A 21,274-nucleotide genomic window follows, 5' to 3' on the forward strand; every position below is an offset into this window, starting at 1 on the left:
CATCAGAAGCTAAAACCAAAATGGTGCAAATCCCCCCCCCCCCCATCCAATCTGATGGAGCAATACACATCCAGAGATTAGCTGTGTGGAATCAAGTTTGAGGTGGTGAAGTCATTGCTGAGATCGACCCAAAGTCTCTTAGCTGGCTCCTCGGCTGTGAACGCTTTGGAAACTGAAAGTGCTGAGGCTGGGAATGAAACATCTGGTTGCTTAGAACCTGAATGAGTTTCTAGGAAGACAGTTCCCCTTTCATAATGATAAAGGACGGTGTGAGGGTTCATGGAGTAGTCATTAATGGGCTGCCACCTCCTTCATTGTAACACCAACAATATTATGGAGCAGTTGATTATGCAGACCACACTCCAAAGTTCTCTTGAAGGAGATGGTGAAGTTATTGTTGGTGTCAATCTTACAAAAGCTCTCAGCATCTAGTAGTCTGATGAAAGGTGCAAATCAGGCAATTAGCTGAAGAGCTCTCCTGAAATAGTGAGATGAATTGAGGGCAAAGGCACTATTAGGTTTGTCAGTGACAAGTGATATCTAGGAGGAAACCGTAGACCCTGGAGAAACCTACAGTGAAGTCCTAGGAGCTTGTTGTTGGTCAACTTTGATGATTACATACCAGCAGCGAGACAGTAGATCATGATAACAGTCGGCTAATATTTACTCTGTCAGTATCACATTCAGAGTGTGATCATGTCGATAAGAAGTCATCCTGTCACAACGATTTTTAAAAATCATTGATTATTGCCTCGGCCAATAATCAGATTTTCCCTCACGGCGTCATGGTGCGTGGTGCGTTGTTTCCTCAAACCTTGAAATGTTTGCCAAGCTAAGTGTTGACAAGTTTGCTCATTTTCCATTGATCAAGTTGACTTGACTGCAGTACAACAGTCTCCATTGCTCCTATGGTTGTAGCAACCATCTCGAGTTTTCCCATGAAAATGATGGGGCCGAACGAGTGCTATTGGAGTTGACAACTTTCTCAAGTCGCATGATGTCCACACAGTTATAATCAAGGATGCAATGTCTACCTTGGTTGGTCATGTTACCCCTTGTTCAGTTCGCTAGATATCAGAGAAAGATTCTGTCTTAATTTCAACTTCTGCATCAGAATGTCTATTGAATTCTTCATAACCAGTACACCTCCTGTGAGTCAGGTAAACGTTTCTTTGGAAGGTTCATTTAATGATTGGTGTGGTTCGTTTGCGTTCTGTGGTGCTTTCCACCAAGTTGGTCAGAGTCAATAGCACACATCCATACATCGACACTGAGGTATTCCCGGTCATGTTGATGAAAACACTTCACAGTAAGATGCTGATTGCGTTTAGAAACATCTAGTAATGCATCACCAAAACATAGACACCTTTTAGTTTTCTGCCAGGTGGACTTGCCGCGTTTCCTTGTATTTCATTTCGAACATTTTTTAAATGTCATTAGCCTTCCTGTATGTTTGAATACTTTTTTGCTGTGTTCATGTGTAGGTTCACCATCTGTTTACACAGTCTGCACCTTGTTCAATAGTGGTACAAGGTATCCGTAATAGTCCAACAGCCAAATACTAATTCCAGTCACTGATAGTAAATGGTGCTGTGAGGTCAAATGAACCATGCTAAGGTTCTTTATTCACACAATGGAGAATCGTGAAGAAAACACAAGGGAAGGGGGAACTTCTATGAGAGGAAATCTAATTGTTTGACCTCATCTGAAAACACTGAAATTGGTTTGTAAAAGCCAGTCAGAATTAGTTCGGGTATGATGTCGCACCTACTTTGTTCCAATTATCTTGCTATTTATATACAATGATCCTTAACTAATGAGATAATAATGTTGTACCCAGCCATTGTTAAGTGTTGATTACTTGACCTCATTTATAGAAACTAGACAAGGTCCATTATAACTGTCAAAGGGTCAGTTGATTTGGTTGTTTTGTTACAAAGTTTAAGTTGAAAACAGTTGACCTCAAGAGAGTTACCTTATGAAGGGAGGCTACAGTCTTGTTTGACATGGTGATAAGTTGTAAGTAGTTCTAATGGACTGTGAGGTTATAGAGACACCTCTTGGCCAATGGATGGACAGTAACCTGGCCCATGTGAGGTGAGCTGGAGGTTTGTCCATTGACATGCCAGTTGTATCTTGCACTGTGTAATGACTGCTGCTCACCAGCAGTATTGACTAACCTTCTGGTGAACTGACCCAGCCTGTTCCTCCTGGAGGAATGCTGATATATGACCATTAAACACCAGTAATTATCTTCCAAACAGCGTGGAAGGGGATGTCCTGTGTGGTTGAAGTGTCCATTTGCCTAGTTTTGTTCTAATCATGATGGATCCATCAATCCATGTGTTCGCAGCCAGAGTCTGGCTCTGTGTGATAACATGATAGCATGTTGCCACAATTAAGTTGACTAAAACCAATTGAATTGAGCATTAACGAGGTTTGGCCGTGATGGATTGCGGCGGTAATTACAGATTATGATAGAACTCCCTGATGTGTCCATTCAAGGGTGAGTTGATATCTCACATAGCACAGTCCTCAGGATGGACAAAATTAGATAAATGTTGGTTTAAAACGACTCTTCTCCAATAACTGATGAAACATGTGGAATTCACACTAGATCTTATTATTGTCAGAGCAGGGATACTTAGAAGGTAAAGTGTCCGTTGGGAAGCGGGGGGGGGGGGTTCATTCGTCACCCGTTAAGTGTGATTGCCGGTAAACTTGTAAGATAGAGTACCACTCGCTCTGACATCATGTCGACATCTCTCAGTCTGCTCTCCACCCTCAGGTGCTTCCATCTGGTGTTCAACTGGTAACCTATGATAACTTCACTATCGGAAAGAAACTAACTAGACTCTTTAATAGTCAAAATAATGATTTTATTTGTGGGATTTTAGTGATAAACGTCATATGTAAAGACTAGAATATGATCTTTGTTAGTAATTCTAAAATAGATATGTATATATGTGACAAATGTCATCTATTACCCACAATGCCAGCTCGTGGTAGATCAGCCTGTCCACACCTCAAACAAAACACATTGCTGTTCCTTTCTCTACACGGCAAGAGGCACGTGGAAAAGCAGCTGTAATTTGAATCACAACTGTTACAGAGATGGCAGCACTATCTGTTTAGAAAATGTGGTAGTTGTGCGGTGTATTTATTGACTGGTCTATATAGCCGAGTTACCCTGATATGAATGAGAATGATAAGCTAATTCAGGATCCAGCGGCCTCGCCGTCCCTCACACAGAGCTTTCAGCGATGTGTCAGCTAATTGAGCTATCGTCCACCTTCTCAAGATTTAAAACATTTCCGTTTCGAACATTGTCCAAATCAGAGTAATTCTTCCTCGGTGTATATTCCTGTTCTGACTGGGGTTTTTCAGGAATGTGTAAAATTCTTTTGAAAGTCTTTCTCATCGTCTTGTTTCCCCACGCATAAATCAACGGATTCATCATACTATTGGCTATCGCAAAGATAAACACGATATTGCGTATATAGCGTGGAATGTCTATCTGGAGGTAGCCCCTGACCATCATAATGGCACTAGGTAACCAGCAAGTCAGATAAACACCTATAACAACACCTATGACTTTAACTGCTTTCATGTCCCGTCGCCAGCCTTTATGTTTCTCACGGTCAATGATGCGTTTCCCAACGGAGATCTTCTTGTGCTGTTTCCATGCCATGATGAATATTTGGGTGTATAACGTCACCATGAGCACACTGCCGAGAATGAGCACGATTCCTATGAAGAGTAAGAACTCTGGTGTTATGACGTCCTGCCAGTAACACCAAGGGATGAGTGGGGCGTTCCAGGTGTTCACACCCAGGCCAGGGATAGCACCGATGATCACTGATAGCCCCCAAGAGATGAGTAAAGTCACCACGATGGTCCGCCTCGTCATTATCATTTCATAATGTAATGAGAAGTTGATCGCAATGAATCGGTCAACGGAGATGGCACAAAGATGAAGCACTGATGCCGAAAGAGGTACCAGGCCAAGAAAGTCGATAATCAGACATAATCGTTTGCTCTGATTGAGTGTTTTGACAAAGTATGTGACGGCATTCAATGGATGCACTAACCCAGTTAAAAGGTCAGCTATGGCCAAGCTCACAATTAGCACATACATCTTGTTTCGGAGGGTCTTGTTCTTATTAACGGCAATGATGACGAGCAGGTTCCCAGACACAATGAGAAGACCAAGAATGGAAAGTAAGGCACCATAGACAACATCCTCCAAGTCTACTGTCAGTAACTGCTCAAGAAGTTTTTCACGTTCGGTCCCATTAATATTCTGGTGGACATTCTCCATGTTGAGCTGGTGTGGTGACCTCTGGTGATTACATATCGGAGGTCAGGGATGACATTTGGAAACATCTTCAAAAGATTTAGGCATATTGAATGAAGAAGTTATTCCTTTACAAGACAGCATCAGCACATCTATCCCTTGTGTCCTGAAAGTGCTGTTATGTCTTACAGAAGTATCCGACCACGTAACAAACTGTGGACAGACTGATACACTCAGTTGATGTACATATCCTATCTCATCACAACTTCATGATGCAACTTTTGTTAATTCATTAATTGGTCATACCCATGGCTACTAATATGATGTTACTGATCCCAAAGTTATTCTTCGCATGAATAACCAGTAGTAGGAATTATGTCACCTTTTCATGCGACTTGTTGGTGTGCAGTATCCGTCTTACTGTTGTGCTTATTCTATCATCCGTCCCCAATCATCGAGGAATCTGAAAGAGCAAAGAGAAAGTTCAAGAAAGTGGGTAACCAACGATAGAGGTGTCACGTTCATCTCAGTTGAGAATGTTCAGCCAGTTCAGCAGCAATTGACTTTGTGAAGTAACGCCACACCATAGCTGATTAAGATGAGGGCTCTTCAACCATCGACATCATCAGCTGTGATGAGACGCCATACTTTCTCATCTCATCAATAAGCCTGAGTGCAGGAGACACAAGTATCCCAGGAAGTTGTGATGTAAAGGACGACTTAGAAAATAGTCATGCACACACAAGAACAGAATAAATCTGTGCACATCTGTGTTTCTTTACATAGACACCAGGAAGCCAAGACGCAAACCTATTATCTATTGTACGGTAATCCATTGATGATAGGATCCTTAAATGGAACTTGTTGTTATTTTGACCTAATTTCACAGACTAAAAGACATTTTCCACTGAGTCTTCCTGTGCTGAAGGAGCTCACACATTCCTCCACAACCCTTTCATCAAGTGAAACCAATTGAGTGCTCTTCCTGGAAGTCTAGCTGACCTACATTTCAAATGGGATCTTTCCGAGTATTCTTGGTGGTATTGTCTGTTTGTTTTGTCAGAATCATGAGTGGCTTGAAGCTGGCCCAGTAACACCAAAGATCAGCTAATAGGTTAAAGCCCTTCATAAAATAGATGTATTGAACCCTTTTTGTGACTCTGCTGGGGGAGACCAACAGAAATCAAACTCAATTGTAGAAGATGAGATTTGATTTCGAGGAAAATCACTGAAAACAAACATGAAATATGGGGATTTTGAAAATATCCCTGAAAGCGCCAGTCACTCCCATTTCCTTTGAAGCGTGATACGTGCCCTCTGGGCTCTCCCAGTGCAAGTTCTATTTTATTCAGTCAAGGGTCCAAAATTGACACTTTATTCCATTCCTCGATGATCACTTCACACGTCAGATACCAGCATGCTCCCCTTGACTCATAGATGAAGTTAGGTTGGCGCATGGGAAAGGTTGGTGACAGTTTAGTAGATTGTCAATGGAAGATAAGGTGCCAATCATGAACAGACATTCCAAGCCCATTGGCTGCATTGATACAAATATACCTCAAGGGATAGAAGTATCAAGAGGTGGTCCTCAGAAGTATCAATTTCCAAGCAGTAGAATGGATTTTTTGAAGTAAACCCCGTTCATCTTACCCATCTGGTATGATTATCCTTTCTGTTGTATCCTGAGATTGTTGTGATCTTGATTTAAACCAAAGCAGCTATTCCCTCCAAACTACCCAATTCCACCTCTACCTCATTCAAGGGGTTGAGAGTGACGATGAATAATCATGTGAAGTGTGCCCAGGACCGATGCATCACACTCGACCAGAGAAGCAATCTGTTGGTTTCTCATGCTCCACTTCAAATGCACTCACAGAAACCTGGTCTCATTCCATGCTATTACTTGGACCAGTGATCATTAGGAATACAAAAAGCCAGCAATGATTCCTTGAGTGTTTTGAGTGCCAAATCAAGCCTGAATCTTATTTGACTTTCATTGTTTGGACAGCGCTGTGGTTCCTTACACAGTTGAATAGAATAAAAGTGCTTGTCTGGGAAGATCTTTTTTATAAACTTTGTTGAGGGTCTGTGAACATTGTTGGTAATCCAGGAATAGTGATCATGGATGGCCAAAGACTTCAAGCTTGATTACAACTTGTTTCATAGCTGCTAGACTAGCAGTAACAAAGTCAAAAACCAGGCCAAAACAGAACTGAGGTGTGTGAATCAGGGCGATGTTTAGATGCCCACTATAGCCCTCCTTTAACCAGTAGAGTTGAGCATCATGTCATTGCTGGTCCATGTAGCAGTCGCTGCAATGATCCGTTTATAAATGCTCCCTTGAATGATGTCCGAAATCTGTGACAGCTGGTGGAAATCAATTAGCAATCTACCTTCATTTCAAACAACTCATGTTCCAGCCAACCTCAATTCCTCTTCTGTCCTGTCATCTGATAAAAAATATAGGTTTGGCCGTGCTTCTTGCTGCTAAAATGATTTCTGTGTACATAAGTATTTGTTTCCGCTGTGAGGCCAATGAGACAGGTGTCTATCTCGGTGACACTCTCATGTAGCCATGTTCACTCTCAAATTGGAACGATATCAGTTCGTTTGGGGGGGGGGGGGGGGGGTATTGGCTGAATCAAGTTTTGAATGAGAGGAAGTAATAACTGAGTTTGAATAGTGTTTTGTAGGTTTAATGTGAGTGATGAAAAATGACTAAGAGACCACTGACCAAGCTCATAACAGAACTTTTATCCTTGTTTGTCTTGTGTTTTGCAGATGTGAAGAGAGTTGTGTTTTAAGTGAAGAATGCCGCAGCTCAGTGACGGAGGCTGAGGAATACCTCATGGAGCTGAAGCCGCTCAAACCTGGCGAGAAAGTCAGTGAGCAGTGGCTCGGGGCGGCCTTAGACTTGGTTAATAAAGAAGTGGTAGCTGGCCAGGGCAAGGTCAATAAGGTCAAGACTGGGGTCGACCAAGCTAGGGTAGGTTGGCCTGTCATCCTCTTTTTTACAAAGATTATGCTTTCCTGCAATATTGTTGTCAGATTCATCAGTTTGATTTCGTCTTAAGAGATCTGGTAATACTGTCATTTCCAGCACACGCTGTATTGGCCCATACTAGTGGATGGGCCATATCAGTCTTCTTTAGTAGACCATCACAACAAGTGTAGGCCTACTGACTGGATGGAGTCACAAAACTGGGCCATATTCTGTGAGAGACCAGACTGGCAGAAGCAATGTCTGCCTACCCTGTAGGCTTGGATGCACCTCAATTTAATTCAGAGGAAGACCTTAGAAATATGTTCCTAATAACTTATAGTTTCATTCTGCATCTTTTCAGGAGGGTGTGCGAAGTCAAGTGACACTGATCCGTAACATCCTGACCACCCATCACAAACTCATGTCTGACATCAGAACCATCCTCAAGTCAATGGCCAAGGCAAGTCCATCCACCTGTACATTCAAGTCTAGAGTGTCTCGCTGACTGTAGGTTGAACCAGAGACCTCTAGACTGTAGCCTGGAGACCCAAGCCTCATAGTTCCTCCTTATTTGTCTGATCTATCTGGTGCTCTAGTGCTGATTATACAACTCTTTGTCTTGTGTTTCAGGTTGAGGAACAGGAGTATGGCGTGGACAGCCAAGCAGGTGGAGTGAGGGAATACATGAACCTCTACAAACTCTTCTCAGAGACGTTCACAGCCATGCTCAAACTGGCCATGTCAGATGAAATGAACCAGGAGATGTTGGATGATGTCCGCCGCATGGTAGAGAAACTCAACGCTCAGATTACAAGGTAAAGCAACTTCTCCCCTCCTTCCGTCACTCTGAATAAAACTCACCAATTCCACAATCCAATGTCCTGCGAAAGAAGTGATAATATAGGTTTTCAACGGTGAACCTTCAAAACACTGCCTACGCAATCTAGCCAAATGAAAGTTGTGTGGCACCATCGTAGTCACTGGGCCTGTGTGGCACCATCGTAGTCACTGGGCCTGTGTGGCACCATCGTAGTCACTGGGCCTGTGTGGCACCATCGTAGTCACTGGGCCTGTGTGGCACCATCGTAGTCACTGGGCCTGTGTGGCACCATCGTAGTCACTGGGCCTGTGTGGCACCATCGTAGTCACTGGGCCTGTGTGGCACCATCGTAGTCACTGGGCCTGTGTGGCACCATCGTAGTCACTGGGCCTGTGTGGCACCATCGTAGTCACTGGGCCTGTGTGGCACCATCGTAGTCACTGGGCCTGTGTGGCACCATCGTAGTCACTGGGCCTGTGTGGCACCATCATAGTCACTGGGCCTGTGTGGCACCATCGTAGTCACTGGGCCTGTGTGGCACCATCGTAGTCACTGGGCCTGTGTGGCACCATCGTAGTCACTGGGCCTGTGTGGCACCATCGTAGTCACTGGGCCTGTGTGGCACCATCGTAGTCACTGGGCCTGTGTGGCACCATCGTAGTCACTGGGCCTGTGTGGCACCATCATAGAGACGGCAGTGGATGGCTTGCTAAAGAAGAAGGAAACAAGCTCAAGATTGACATTGTCTGACAGGTGGTTGTCTTGCCATTAGTCAAGATAACTTCATATAGGGTGAAGGGCCGAGAATGACATTCCCTTTTCACATCCCTAATCCTTTCCAGTTGTACTCTATTGCTCTCTCCCTTCCAGTATTTATGATGAGCTCATCTACCTGGCGCCACCTCTTCTCCCAGAGACCGCCGAGGCTGTGGAGGACCAGAAACCAAGCTTTGCCGCAGCCTTGCTCAGGAGGCCACCAGACAGAGAGTCCACACCAAAGAAAGGGCCGCAGTTGTTAAAGCCTGACGTTGCCGCTACCCCTCCAAGTCCTTATTCCAGGCCGGCTGTTAGCACAGCCAAGAAACCTGAAAAGGTCACCAGGGATCCAAAGACTGGCAAAGGTTTGTATTCTAGAAACACGGCTGTCAAGTGGATGTTATACCGCTGGGCAAAATCATTGCATTTAGTGGGCTGGGAAACGGCTCCTCCCACTTTCTCTTCCTTCTTGTACAGCCTGACTGAAGACTCCCATGTGATCTGCCCTCAGCATTATGCACACGTTGTTTAACCATGCTTGTTCCTTTGCAGCCATACAAGAGAGGAACTCGTATGCAGTGGGGGTGTGGCGTAAAGTCAAGATGAAGCTGGATGGGAGAGATCCAGATGTCAACAAGAAGCTGTCTCCAGCTGAACAGGTAATGGAAGATGCCACGGTTCTGTGGGAAGTTTGGGTTGTACTGCTGATTGTCATGCACTCCCTTATTGCTCCTCTACATTCCCCATTCCTCTCCCAGCATGTTCAATATCTGTTACCAGCATATTCTGCTTGAGGCAGTACCTGACCTGACCTGACTGGGCGAGCACCAAGCTCTTCGATGACCCTCCCCTTATTGTGTCTACTATCCTGTCCAACAATGCCTTACCAGATGACATTTTTGGAATTGTTAAGATGTTCTTGTTGATTTTGCAGGTTGACAACGTGATCAAAGATGCAACCAACCTGGATAACCTGGCGTTGTTGTATGAAGGTTGGACGCCGTGGGTCTGAACCCGTAGCACGAAATGTGACTGGCATTCCAAACTACAAAACATACTGCAGTATCTACGTGCAAATCTGGGCATGCGGGCTGCCCGCAGTGAGATGTTAGCATCTGCAGCTAGAGGAAAAAGTAATGGACAATCTCTCGAAGCAGAACTCCGCACGCCAGGCCCTTGGGTCTGATCATGGAGATTTATGCAAATGAGATGTGCGTCTTTTGAAAAGATGACGATCAGGAACTTATCTACGAAATAATAGGCTTGGATTTCTTGGCTACTCTGATGTGTGTCTGTGGCAAACAAGACTACCTGGCATCCATCATATCATCAATTACCCTCATTGAGTTGTTTCTGCAAACTCTGCTCAAGCCAATGATTTTGTTCAAAAATGAGATATGAAGATTTTTGAGGATTTGATGTTTTTATTATGGATTTTATGTGAAGAATTATACATGCTGAAGAGATATTCGGCTGAGCACATGGACCACCAAAAGAAAAAGCAAAAATTTGATGAGAAATGTTGGTGTGTCATTTCAAGATGTTTGCCAGGGAATCTGTATTCTTTGACACAAGCACTCATTGCTGGGAGTACGGAGAAATCATGGATGAACAGTAGTAGGTAAGAGAGAATAAAGAAAGTAACAGGTCTGTTTAATTGAAGAAGGAAGACAGACTTTCGTAATTTTGAGATGTTTTGACAAGTACAAAATGAGTCAATGTCTGAGCAGGGACGACGTAAATTGTGAAGTATCTGAACCCAAGACAGGTTCAAATCTCGATGGATCACTGATCTAGAGAAAGTGACAATGGTAAAGAGAAACTTGTCCATAAGCCTTGCTGCAGGGTTATTGGACAATATAAGATAGGCATACTCTGGTATCGACTCCAGAGAGCCATGCTGGTCTTCGTCAATGCTTCAACATTATATTAAATGACGCTTCATGCTGATGTCGGAGCCAATGTGGTTAAGGGGTGTGTGTATTTGAGTCAAGTTTTAAAATCATCTTGGTGAGAGTTGGTCATGTTTTTAGTTGCACTTCGACAGCTTGACTTCGCGATGGAAAGAAACAATGTGTGGGGTCTGATGATTCTTGCAGCATCACATGCCAATAACGGGAGAAGACCATTCATTAAACTAACATTGGAGTTCAGCATCATAATAACCAATATAGCATCATGATTTCAGTTCATTTTTCATTCCCCACTTTCGGGTGTTGGTCATTTTTCATAATTTTTTCGCGGTGTTTTTGTCTATTTTTTGGTAGTAAGTAGTAGACTTGATTTCGTAGCTTCTCTGTTGTATTGTTCTTCTCACTTTGTGTTACCATGGTTACTCATATAACTTGTTTGTTGTAAATATTGCATTGATTGTTAGAAATAGGATAAGTTTATATACTCAAGTGTGAGTTGTATTCTGTGGGTAAGATTCTTAAATGTTTTCGAAAATAACCGATGTAGTCCGTCGGGAATTTAAGGAAACCGTCGTCTTTCAGGCATAGTGGTGGCTCATGGGATATTTGACATCAGCTTGGAAAACCTTTGTCCAGCTCATTTGCATAGTAGACAGACAGTGACAGATAACACCCTTTGCCACCACAGAAGTGCTTCAGGCTCCGTCTGATAGTCTACAAGGGGCAGGTGAGTCTCTCTGTGTCAGTTCATACATACAGTCAACACAACACCACAACTGAGCCGTCGATATCCCTGAAAGATGATTAGAAATGAGTGTATTAGGAGGGAACTGAAATAGTATTGTAGAAACAATGTAGATATGTTGTATCAAGTGAAAGTGATTGTTCTAGCTTGGACAGGCCCAGTGTTCTGCAGTCCATGACTGGCGACGGGCAACGGTGGCATCTTCTGGGAGGTCACGTCTGGTCTCTGTTGTAACATGCTGATGAATCGATCATCATGAAACTAGGCGGTTAGCACGTGCCATAACCTGCTGTCAGATATTGGTGGGCTAGAAAACAGACAAGGTGTCCCAAAGCATTTGTAAGCATGCTGCTTACAAAACACCATAGCCTGTTCCAGCTGCCAGATTTGTGTGTTGTTATTTACTTTTGTCTGAGTCTTTATCATTGTCATATCAGCTGTCGTGTATCAACCTTCCTCTCATCTTATGCTAGTCCCCAGAGGATTTCAACTTCAATCAAAAATTTGCTCTTGTATCTGATATTTTGTGAGATTTCATATAAATTGGTGCAAAAACATCTCCACTTTCTCCTGGTTATTTTCTGAAAGGTGATTTCCAGCATTGAAGTAAAATCAGACAGAAAAGTGATTGTATTCAAACAAAGCTGGCCCTAAACTTGTTGTTATGTGCCAAAATACTAGTAAATATGTTCAGTTTATTTTTAGACCAGTTCCATTTAGATTCAGTGGAATGCAACTAGTTGATACGATAGCAAATTTTTCTTGCCCAGCGGAAAACTCTCTGTGGATAGTGTGTCATGTTTCACTAAGGTTTGAGTTACTTACTGTCAACCACCAAATTTTGGGAGGCATTTTTTTCTCGTTGATTTTGCAAATTATGAGCTGGGAAGATGACAACACTATAGAAGCCAAGCTTGTCGCTCAACTCAGAATTCATAAAAACGATTAACCGCCAAGAAATTCCAGAACGACTGATTGAGAAGTCATTTCAGGTTTCGTATCCTTGAAATAATGAAGTGAAGGCTAGACATGTATGTGTGTTGGTCATCATTCTGGCCGGCCCAAATATTTCTTGATCATATTTGTCTTTTCTATCCTTCATTGCACAAGAGTAATAAATCGTTGTCAGTATTAAGTATATGTCTTCGACTTTTCCTCATTTCTCATGGTTGTTTTGAGTCCAGATTTCTTGGACAGCAGAAAAAGTCAAGAATTGCAGATGCAGTGTATAACAATGATACGCCTGTCAGGCTCTTCTTTTGTCCAGAACAAATCCCAAACTGCCTTTGGTTTGGCAGTAACACACCAGAATGCAGATTTCATCACCCCAGAATTGACCCCAAATTCTGCTTTCAGAAAGCCATCTTGGATGTACTGTCAAAAGAATATGGCTGTCATGTCCTCAGTTAGTCTTGCGTCATGATATGATTCATGGGGTTTGATCAAGTTAAGAATAACAAGCTGTTCAGTGTCTGGCATTAGGCGAGTGCTGCTCTAGCACGTTGATCATCATTGGGACGGGTCCATTCCTGTGCACTATCCTTCCTCTTGCATATTTTTCACACCTTGTGACCGATGATTGCCACAATGAAATAGATTGGTGGTCCTCTTAAAGACAGCATCGCATCCAATGAGATTAACAAGGACCAATGAGGAATCATTGTCACCACTGGCCCATCTGGCCCATCTGGCTCTTGCATGGTCTCCCTCAGAGTATACCCAGGGCAAGTGGTCTCATTCAATCGACATTCGTTGTCCAAGTGATCGGCTCTCTGAATCACCCAAAATTGTTTATTGAGCTTATAAAGTTTTTGTTTGGCGACTAGGAGCTGTCAAAAGGTCCTGAATAACATTATTTGAATATATGTAGTCGAGATGGGCCCCCGATACAGTCAGAACAGTTCTACTGCATCATCATCATATCATTAAAGTCCACATCAGTAAGATCTCTAGCCTACCATGGCAGAGCACCCAAGTCCAGAGAATCTCAGTTCTGTGTTCTCCCTGGAATTGAACAATCTGCAGGAGATAAGGGGTCAAATTATTAGTCTTCAGATGAATATGCACAGCTAGGATCTTGGGTGTTGTGTCTGATTCAGCTTCATGTTCCTCAATGGGCTGTGAGGATGGAGTGACCCCAATCGGCCACTCTGTGTGGTAACTTCAAACTCTTTTGTCTATGAGGCTAAGTTCTCAACTCATCTTCAATATAATCAACACAAATCAGTTTTCAAATATATAGTTAAGAATTTCTTTGTACAATATTTACGGGAGAAGGTAGTACATCACAAAAAGTACCTCGGACTACAACATTTTATCCTCAACATTTAACAGGGGGGCAGAATTTCTAAAAATATAATCTGTTGGTATTGATTAGTGACCAAAACTCCGCCTCCCCCTTATTAAACCGGGTCATGGGAAACACAGAACACAGAGTTAACTCCTCACAAATTACACATGATCAACTGCCACTAGGTTATCACAGACACAGCACCTATATACAGTCACAACTGCCACTAGGTTATCACATACACAGCACCTATATACAGTCACAACTGCTACTAGGTTATCACAGACACAGCACCTATATACAGTCACGAACACATATCACAGACAAGTTGGAAAGCATCATCTTATTTCATGATCTATTGATTCACATGGTTTTCAACTGCACTATGACGAGGAATAGCAAGTCGTTCTAACCTAAAGTCTCCCCAGTAAACAAGCAATTTTGATTGCAAGTGACAAACATTTCTCGTAAACGATGGTCATCGCAGGTGCCTGCAACCACAAAGCCAGCGATTACTGATTTTCCCTGCAGACAACCTCTCAGCAATAACTGTCACACATTGCAGTGATAAACAATTTATTGTTTGTAGGGTGCTTAAATGGCATTAAATCTTGATCGGGTGAATAATTATTACATCAGTTTTGCTCAGAACATAAAGTTTGTGCACAGAGTAAAGCTTTCTTCGAGTTTCACTTTCTATCACCAGGTGGCAGTGCGATCATCCCAGTACGAACTGACTTGATTCGTCACCTCGAGCAGCCGATAACACACGGTTGCCAGATATTCGTCGGTTCTCTTCAGACCAGGCAGGACTTCTAAGCTCTCCTGAAAAGACAGATGTCAAAGAAGGTGAAAAACAAATGAAACAAAACACATAATGACATGTTGTGATATCGTAATATTGACTTTGGGACAATATAGTATGACCATAGTAACCATGGCACAAAAACCTCATTCTCATATGAAAAGGTGATATATTCATGAGATACAATGCGTAGCCTGGCAATATCCTTTATTTCCATCAACCCGATTCAGGCAAGAAATCAGGGACATTTACAAGCCATTCTGGATCAATCACCACTGAAATATGCACACAAAAACTACTTGACATTTTATTGATCCATAAATAATGAAAATATTTCCATTTTGTCTTTTAGACCACTTAGGTTATTCTCTTTCCTACTTATAGTTGTTCATGTATTGATATCAAATGTCACCCATCAGCGACGTCACGGCATATTTTAAAGTAGAAATAATATCAGAAAATATTGACATTAGTGGTTGAAAAAGAAAGTCATGTTGGTCTTAGCTAGACCTAATGTGTTTGGCTCAGGGCATGTTACTGGCTCAGGGCATGTTACTGGCTCAGGGCATGTTACTGGCTCAGGGCATGTTACTGGCTCAGGGCATGTTACTGGCTCAGGGCATGTTACTGGCTCAGGGCATGTTACTGGCTCAGGGCATGTTACTGCAAGTTGTGCTGGGCTCAGCTACTTGTAGGCATTTAATTTTATTGTAGGAAAGGAAAAAAGACCTTGGCAGTTTATTTGCAAAAGGGAAAGAACACATAGATACCTGTAAGCACATGGAAGTGTTGCCTGACAGGCCTTTCTCGCGGCACCCCAGGCCCAAGCATCCGGCCTAATGTGCTGTGTATCCTATCATACTGTGACCAGTAGTTGGGTTTGAAGTCTGGGTACTTGTGGACGCGTCGCATTCCCCCTCCGTCGTTCATATTGACACAGTTCTCCACAGAAACTAGATGGAGACGATTAGCCTGGAATGACAAAATGATAACCAAAATATGAATCGTATTCCAGTCGAAAAGTCATAACGACACTAGTCGACAGTTCAGTATCGATGTTATTCTAATCAACTCGTATTCTTACTTTCACTTACAAAGAACACAGTTCACTTCATCATTCTTTGAAACAATGACACTGATCTCTGCATCACAGAGGTGGTGGGCCGTCCCCTTGGTAGAACTTTGGCTCATGCGATTGGCATCTGATGTCACATGCTGTCAACATCATCAATACCACTAAGACATCTTAATCACTCCCTCCTCACATGACACCATGTCACGGTCTGTCTCTGCCGCATCGACCCATGAATGACGTTGATATTGGGTAATGTTGGCGACATAAAACCACAACTTTATACATGACATTTTCACTCGACAATCGTCACATGACACTTACAGGTATAACATCCTTTTCATGATACGTCCTCTTATAGTGCGTGTCAAATGCCATGCTGTGGTTAGGTCGCGAACCGATGTGGTGAAAATTGAATTGAGATTCATGAAGACTAGGGAATGGTAATGGGCGACAGCCGGGGGCTAAATGCTTGCTGCCACCAAATGACTGGAAGAAGAAGTGAAAAGAGAATTGATGAGCATCTATTTGAACTTGAAAATACATTCAAAATCAATGATAACATTTGCTCAAGGAACTGACCAAATCAAACAATTGATCATGTCAGCCTTTGATCATGCTGATAACCTGGTCCCAAATCAAGCAAGATTGCAAAAGGTTTTGTTTTCTCTCGCACTTTTCTCCTTTATAAAGTCTCTGATTGATTGACTTGGGGGGGGGGGTTGCTGCTAAAGGGGACAGATATCATCATCCAAACTCATAAGTCATGTTCCAATCCATAATATTTCAATCATTTGATCAATATTCAGTAAATTCACAGGGCAAAGTGTGTCCCACGCCAATTCCACCAGAACAGAATGATCATTGTAACACTTCAAGAAAGAGAGAAGTGCTTGACCAACCTTGCATGAACCAAAATACTCGCTCTACCCCATTACAATGCATTAGTGAGAGATATGCACCCTAATTCAAACAAGGCCACAGAGCAAGGGCATAACAAACCCCAAACCCAGTAGTTGAGTTCAGAAGCCTTGTGTTTATCTGCTCTGGTGTGTTATTGGAATCTTCCATCCAAAATGGTTTTTTAGGACACAGTCAGTGAGTCACGACCAGAATGCAGGAATAAGTTCACTATTAAAATGGCAGTCAATCCTATAAATGGCCATGATCCTGCTTGTGTCTTTACACCCCTAAGTAAAGCCTCATCCAATGCATGCAATTTTACATTACAAACAATGCATAAAGCCCAGGCTTATGCATGACAGACAATGAAATATAAGCCTAATCACGGTTAATGGAGTCACTGTTGTGTGACCGTCAGACTGATTATCCCTATTGAAGAATGTCTCATTTCTTCACTCTGGTTCATTTCTGGTATAAAAATACAATTTGATGGTTTCATTGCAGTTGAAAGCCTATCAACCAATCCACCAGACATATGTCCAGTCGTTACACGCAGAAAACAAACCTCAGGGGACGATTGCTAATTCATATGGGGCATGGGCCGACTACCATGGCAAAGAACCCAACAAAACTACAGGACACAAATTTCTGGTTTGGCAAACCACATGGACAGAAGGGGGCCAAAAATCAGAAGATTTAATGACTTAAGTCAACGATTCCTGTGGATAGACCCAAACCAAATCAACACCATTCTACAATGAACTGTTCACCAGTAGTCCATTAATACCAAAGAAAAAATATATTGTGTACTTGGAAAATAAGCAGTTGTTTGTAAGGTTTGCTAAGAACATACTGACGTGCTTGTTCACAAAGCCTAATTTGTGCCACATGGATGGAATTGTTCACCTTTGTATATAATAATGTTCTTCCAGTGGTGGTCAAAGTGCTTGATAATTCTTGTTGCATCAAGTAATATGCCCATTTCACCAATTTCAAATACATGTATGATTTTTCAAACAGATGGTGCTAGAAGAATGGGTAACATCAATCAAATACAAATAAAAATATAATGAGCAAAGATGGAATTATCAATTAATAATCTTCAGTCTACGCCTGCTGTGCATTTAAAAAATTAATCAACTTAAATCTCGCACACCGATTTCACTCTTCTGCAGTCTCTTCTTCTTGTTCCAAGTGCAGTAGGCCCACCTCTGTTGAGTATCAATCGTCACTCACACTTACAGTACACAGACTCGTGTGCTGTCACTGTTGATCATTCCAAGTACAGGGCAGTACCTCTGTTGAGTATCAATCGTCACACTGACACTGGTGCTGTCACTCATTGTCAAAAAAGACAAAAATATTGTTGGCCTTCCATGGCATAGGCCTACCAACCATCTGGAGACATACATTATATACAATGAACTACTGAAAAAAAGTAAATGGAAAGCCAATGGTGAAATATATTTATACGGCCATAGGCTGGACTACTCACCAATTTTGAAGAAGTGATGAATTCTGGCTGGGAGGGGTTCTTTTCCAAAGTGAATGTAGTTCTGTGCATGGGCCTGCTGCCCTTCTTGAGACTGAGAGGGGCAGCAGCCGCATTCTTGTTGACATGGTAACCGACATCAGAAATGACAGGGTAGTGATCTCCAATGTTAGTCAAAATTGCCAAAGTGCTGTGGCCCTGCTGATGAGAAAATGTTTTTGGTCGGGCCATTTCAGCGGCGGGCAGCTCGTAAGTAACGGTTGATTGTGTGGCCAGCATGTCGAACACGATATCAAGTCGCCATATTTCCCGCGTCAATAACTTTAAAAGCGACAATGAATGAATAAATCGTCACTCTTCTTTCAAGTCATACAGGCTTGTTGGCTCATCATATCAATTGGTCCCCCAATTCTGTAGTACGGCCTCGTTTTTTGGATTTGTCGTATATACGTCACTCGGGGGGCTGAAGTCTATTAATAGTTGGGGATGACCATGACGTACATTAGCTATAATGCGTGGCACTGGTGTAAAGTGAAAGATAGTCTCTCCAATCATAGAGTCCTTCACAAATATCTTTGATTGTTTATTGCTTCTCAGGGCCTGTAGCATCTTGGCCACCAAGGTTTTTGCATCTTATATCAAGATTTAAACCTCGGGCTGGGTTTAAAGGGAGTACCTATAAGGCCATAGGTTCAGGATGGCTGCAACTACTGCGTTAGAAGTAAGGCCATGGGAATGATTAATCCGGTTCACCGTCAACCTCTCGCATGGGTTCAGAGAATGCTTCAAATTTTTCCATTATTTTTGAAAAAAATTAGGTCTATTCATTTTATTATTTGTTGCCATTGTTCTTTTTATTCAAACAATTTTTCTAGTGGTTCACCTTTACCTAAACTGATTGAAACCGATGAGCAATTAAAACGACAGTGGGCCGATATCGGCTGCCAGCCTCGGCCCGATGTCTTGGCCAACAGTGGACCGATATTGGCCCGACACGTTCTTGCTGCCTGGGATTTTACAGGACAGGAAAGAGGCGAATAGGCACATTATCCTCCTGGTCGATGGTCACATAAATCCCACACCCAAGTTCTCCTCCAAATCGCAGTGAGCTATATCAATACAATAAACGAAGTATGCAGACTTGACTCCAAGATAATCGCGAGTTTCAGAAAAAATAAGATAAAAATTTAAAATAAAAATGATGGCATTGATTCTGTGATAATCCTTTCAACTGGGTGTGATTCCATTTTTGAAACTTACAACGGATCCCAACAAATTTACGGTAGGCCCCACTGCCGTACACGTGTCAGAACTTTAGTAAATTTCGTAAATTCCCGCAAGAAGATTGAGAAGGTCACCTGACATAGGGAATTCTTCAGTCCGTCAACGCATGCGCCATGAACACCACCACTTACCACAGAATTTGGGGACCAACAAAGATCAGCCAACAAGCTTCATCATGAACAACAACAACCCAACAACACCCAAGCTATCAAATGATTTTGTATCCAAACGCCGAGAAGTTGGTGAAGATAGTGCGCTAAAAAACTGCTCAATCTTGTAAATATGCCCAGTAAAACATATCAAATAAGTTATTTGTTGGGAATTTGGAATGTAAATGCATACATTTTGGGAATATTTCACATCAAATTAGGCGTCACTTTAGAAATAGAAATGGTTCTACTTTCTGCGGTGAGATACCATGTTCCTAAGGCGATTGGGGCGCCACCAATAATCTAATTACTGAACTGAAACGTTGACTGAATTCTCCCGCGAAAAACGTGAGGTTATTTTAACCCTCAGTTTTTATATATTACTAGCATTGTATCCGTGGCGCAGGCAGGTTCAAATGGGCTATACATTGAATAGATTGAATTGCAATGAAAATATAATGCAATATCAAAGGAGCAATATCGAAGAGACAAATTAAACCAACCATTTGTCCACAGACTCGGACCCTGTGGCGTGCTGTATGCGTGCATATAAAAGTAAATCAATTGGTCCGAATGAGATGATGAGGCAATGTGAATATACCTCGTTCCTTAGTCAGCAATATGCCCCTTTTTATACGGAGATGAAGGAGAACCCAGATAGGCCTTCACATGTCGGCCTCCAAATGGCTCGGACCAATTGCACTATCACTACTAAAACTTTAAAATGCGTGCTCCTCCTACATGTAGCATGATCTCGGGCAAGGCACTTAGTCGACAGGCAAGCTAGAAGTTCAGCACCGTGAGCAACTCCTTGATAAGGCCATGCCAAGTTCAGAGTGCCTCTTCAGATACATCAAGTTTTGAAAGCTGTGGTGAGCACATAAACATACCATTGTAACCTTAATTTGAAAATCCCTTCATAATCAAGGGCTAGCTCTGGCTAATACAGTACCAATATACGATAGACCATCAATTTGACCCCAGCTCCTTACTGCGGGAAAACCCAAGTCCAGCAACCAAAAGTATCAAAATACATTTTTGTTTACATTTGAACTGCACACATGCGTTTGTTTACAATTTCTTTCCCGCGAAATCTCGAAGATCAGGTGACCTACAATCGTGGATTGAAAATAACATTAACCTTGGTTCAGCAGGTCAACACGTGTACAGGCTGTTCCAATCATCCCCCTACAGCCAGCCGTTCAACAAGTAGTGTTAGTCACCCCACAGGGAGTGCAGGTGATTCATTAATCCCCTGCATAACTGAATAGCAATGGCTTGGCTTCCGTGAGTGATAAGGAGAATTGACCGTGTCCGATTAAAAATCCCTCATTATTGCTCCGCTGAAGTAAATTTCCGAAAATAAACATGACGTTGCATCAGGATAACATATCACCTGCAAACGTGCAAAATTTCGAGACGAAACACGACCCCCAAATGGCACTTTAGCGAGCCGCCTTATAGTATTATGATATAGATTTCTGAAGTGTGCTGTATGAGATTATCCCCCATCCGTACAGACGTACGTTCATAGCATACCCGTGCGCAATGACCCCTAGATCCTGCCACTGGCACTGATGTTAGCTTTTGGCTCCCCCATCCAATGGCTTCCATTTGATGTCCAATAGTGATGATATCCAGAGGGGAATAGCACACTGTCCGATGTTGGCATGAACTGTACTCGTGGGTGGGGTAGTGTACTGAGGAAATGTTCGAATTGGGCAAATATGATAAAGTGAAGACAGTGTACAATGGTTTGTCATTC

The 21,274-nt window shown here is 42.5% G+C and overlaps 3 protein-coding genes across 5 annotated transcripts in view; 1 reads left to right on the top strand and 2 right to left on the bottom strand.

Annotated features, from left to right (window-relative positions):
* The window catches only part of LOC135483059 (serine/threonine-protein kinase SMG1-like), a 62,146-nt gene extending 49,497 nt beyond the window's left edge, over positions 1 to 12,649 (top strand). For all 3 annotated transcript variants that reach the window (XM_064763570.1, XM_064763578.1, XM_064763585.1), the window contains 6 exons: positions 7,079 to 7,283; positions 7,642 to 7,740; positions 7,911 to 8,095; positions 8,971 to 9,221; positions 9,409 to 9,515; positions 9,791 to 12,649. In XM_064763570.1, the coding sequence (XP_064619640.1) occupies positions 7,079 to 7,283; positions 7,642 to 7,740; positions 7,911 to 8,095; positions 8,971 to 9,221; positions 9,409 to 9,515; positions 9,791 to 9,868 (925 nt within the window). In that variant the 3' untranslated portion in view covers positions 9,869 to 12,649. The remainder of the gene's footprint in view (positions 1 to 7,078; positions 7,284 to 7,641; positions 7,741 to 7,910; positions 8,096 to 8,970; positions 9,222 to 9,408; positions 9,516 to 9,790) is intronic.
* LOC135483088 (adenosine receptor A3-like) lies at positions 2,951 to 6,113 on the bottom strand. Its single transcript, XM_064763609.1, has 2 exons — positions 5,948 to 6,113; positions 2,951 to 4,760 (listed from the first exon to the last, which is right to left on the bottom strand). The coding sequence occupies exon 2, from the start codon at positions 4,319 to 4,321 to the stop codon at positions 3,269 to 3,271; it is 1,053 nt and encodes a 350-aa protein (XP_064619679.1). The 5' UTR covers positions 4,322 to 4,760; positions 5,948 to 6,113; the 3' UTR covers positions 2,951 to 3,268.
* A 1,333-nt stretch (positions 12,650 to 13,982) lies between the features above and the next one.
* Positions 13,983 to 19,602, bottom strand: LOC135497235 (uncharacterized). The gene is made up of 5 exons (XM_064787000.1): positions 19,492 to 19,602; positions 18,080 to 18,397; positions 16,006 to 16,170; positions 15,380 to 15,581; positions 13,983 to 14,629 (listed from the first exon to the last, which is right to left on the bottom strand). The coding sequence occupies exons 2-5, from the start codon at positions 18,353 to 18,355 to the stop codon at positions 14,523 to 14,525; spliced, it is 750 nt and encodes a 249-aa protein (XP_064643070.1). The 5' UTR covers positions 18,356 to 18,397; positions 19,492 to 19,602; the 3' UTR covers positions 13,983 to 14,522.
* Between the last annotated feature and the right edge of the window lie 1,672 nt (positions 19,603 to 21,274).

Source organism: Lineus longissimus, chromosome 1 (assembly GCF_910592395.1).
Source record: "Lineus longissimus chromosome 1, tnLinLong1.2, whole genome shotgun sequence".
In the NCBI taxonomy this organism is placed as follows: Eukaryota; Metazoa; Nemertea; class Pilidiophora; order Heteronemertea; family Lineidae; genus Lineus; species Lineus longissimus.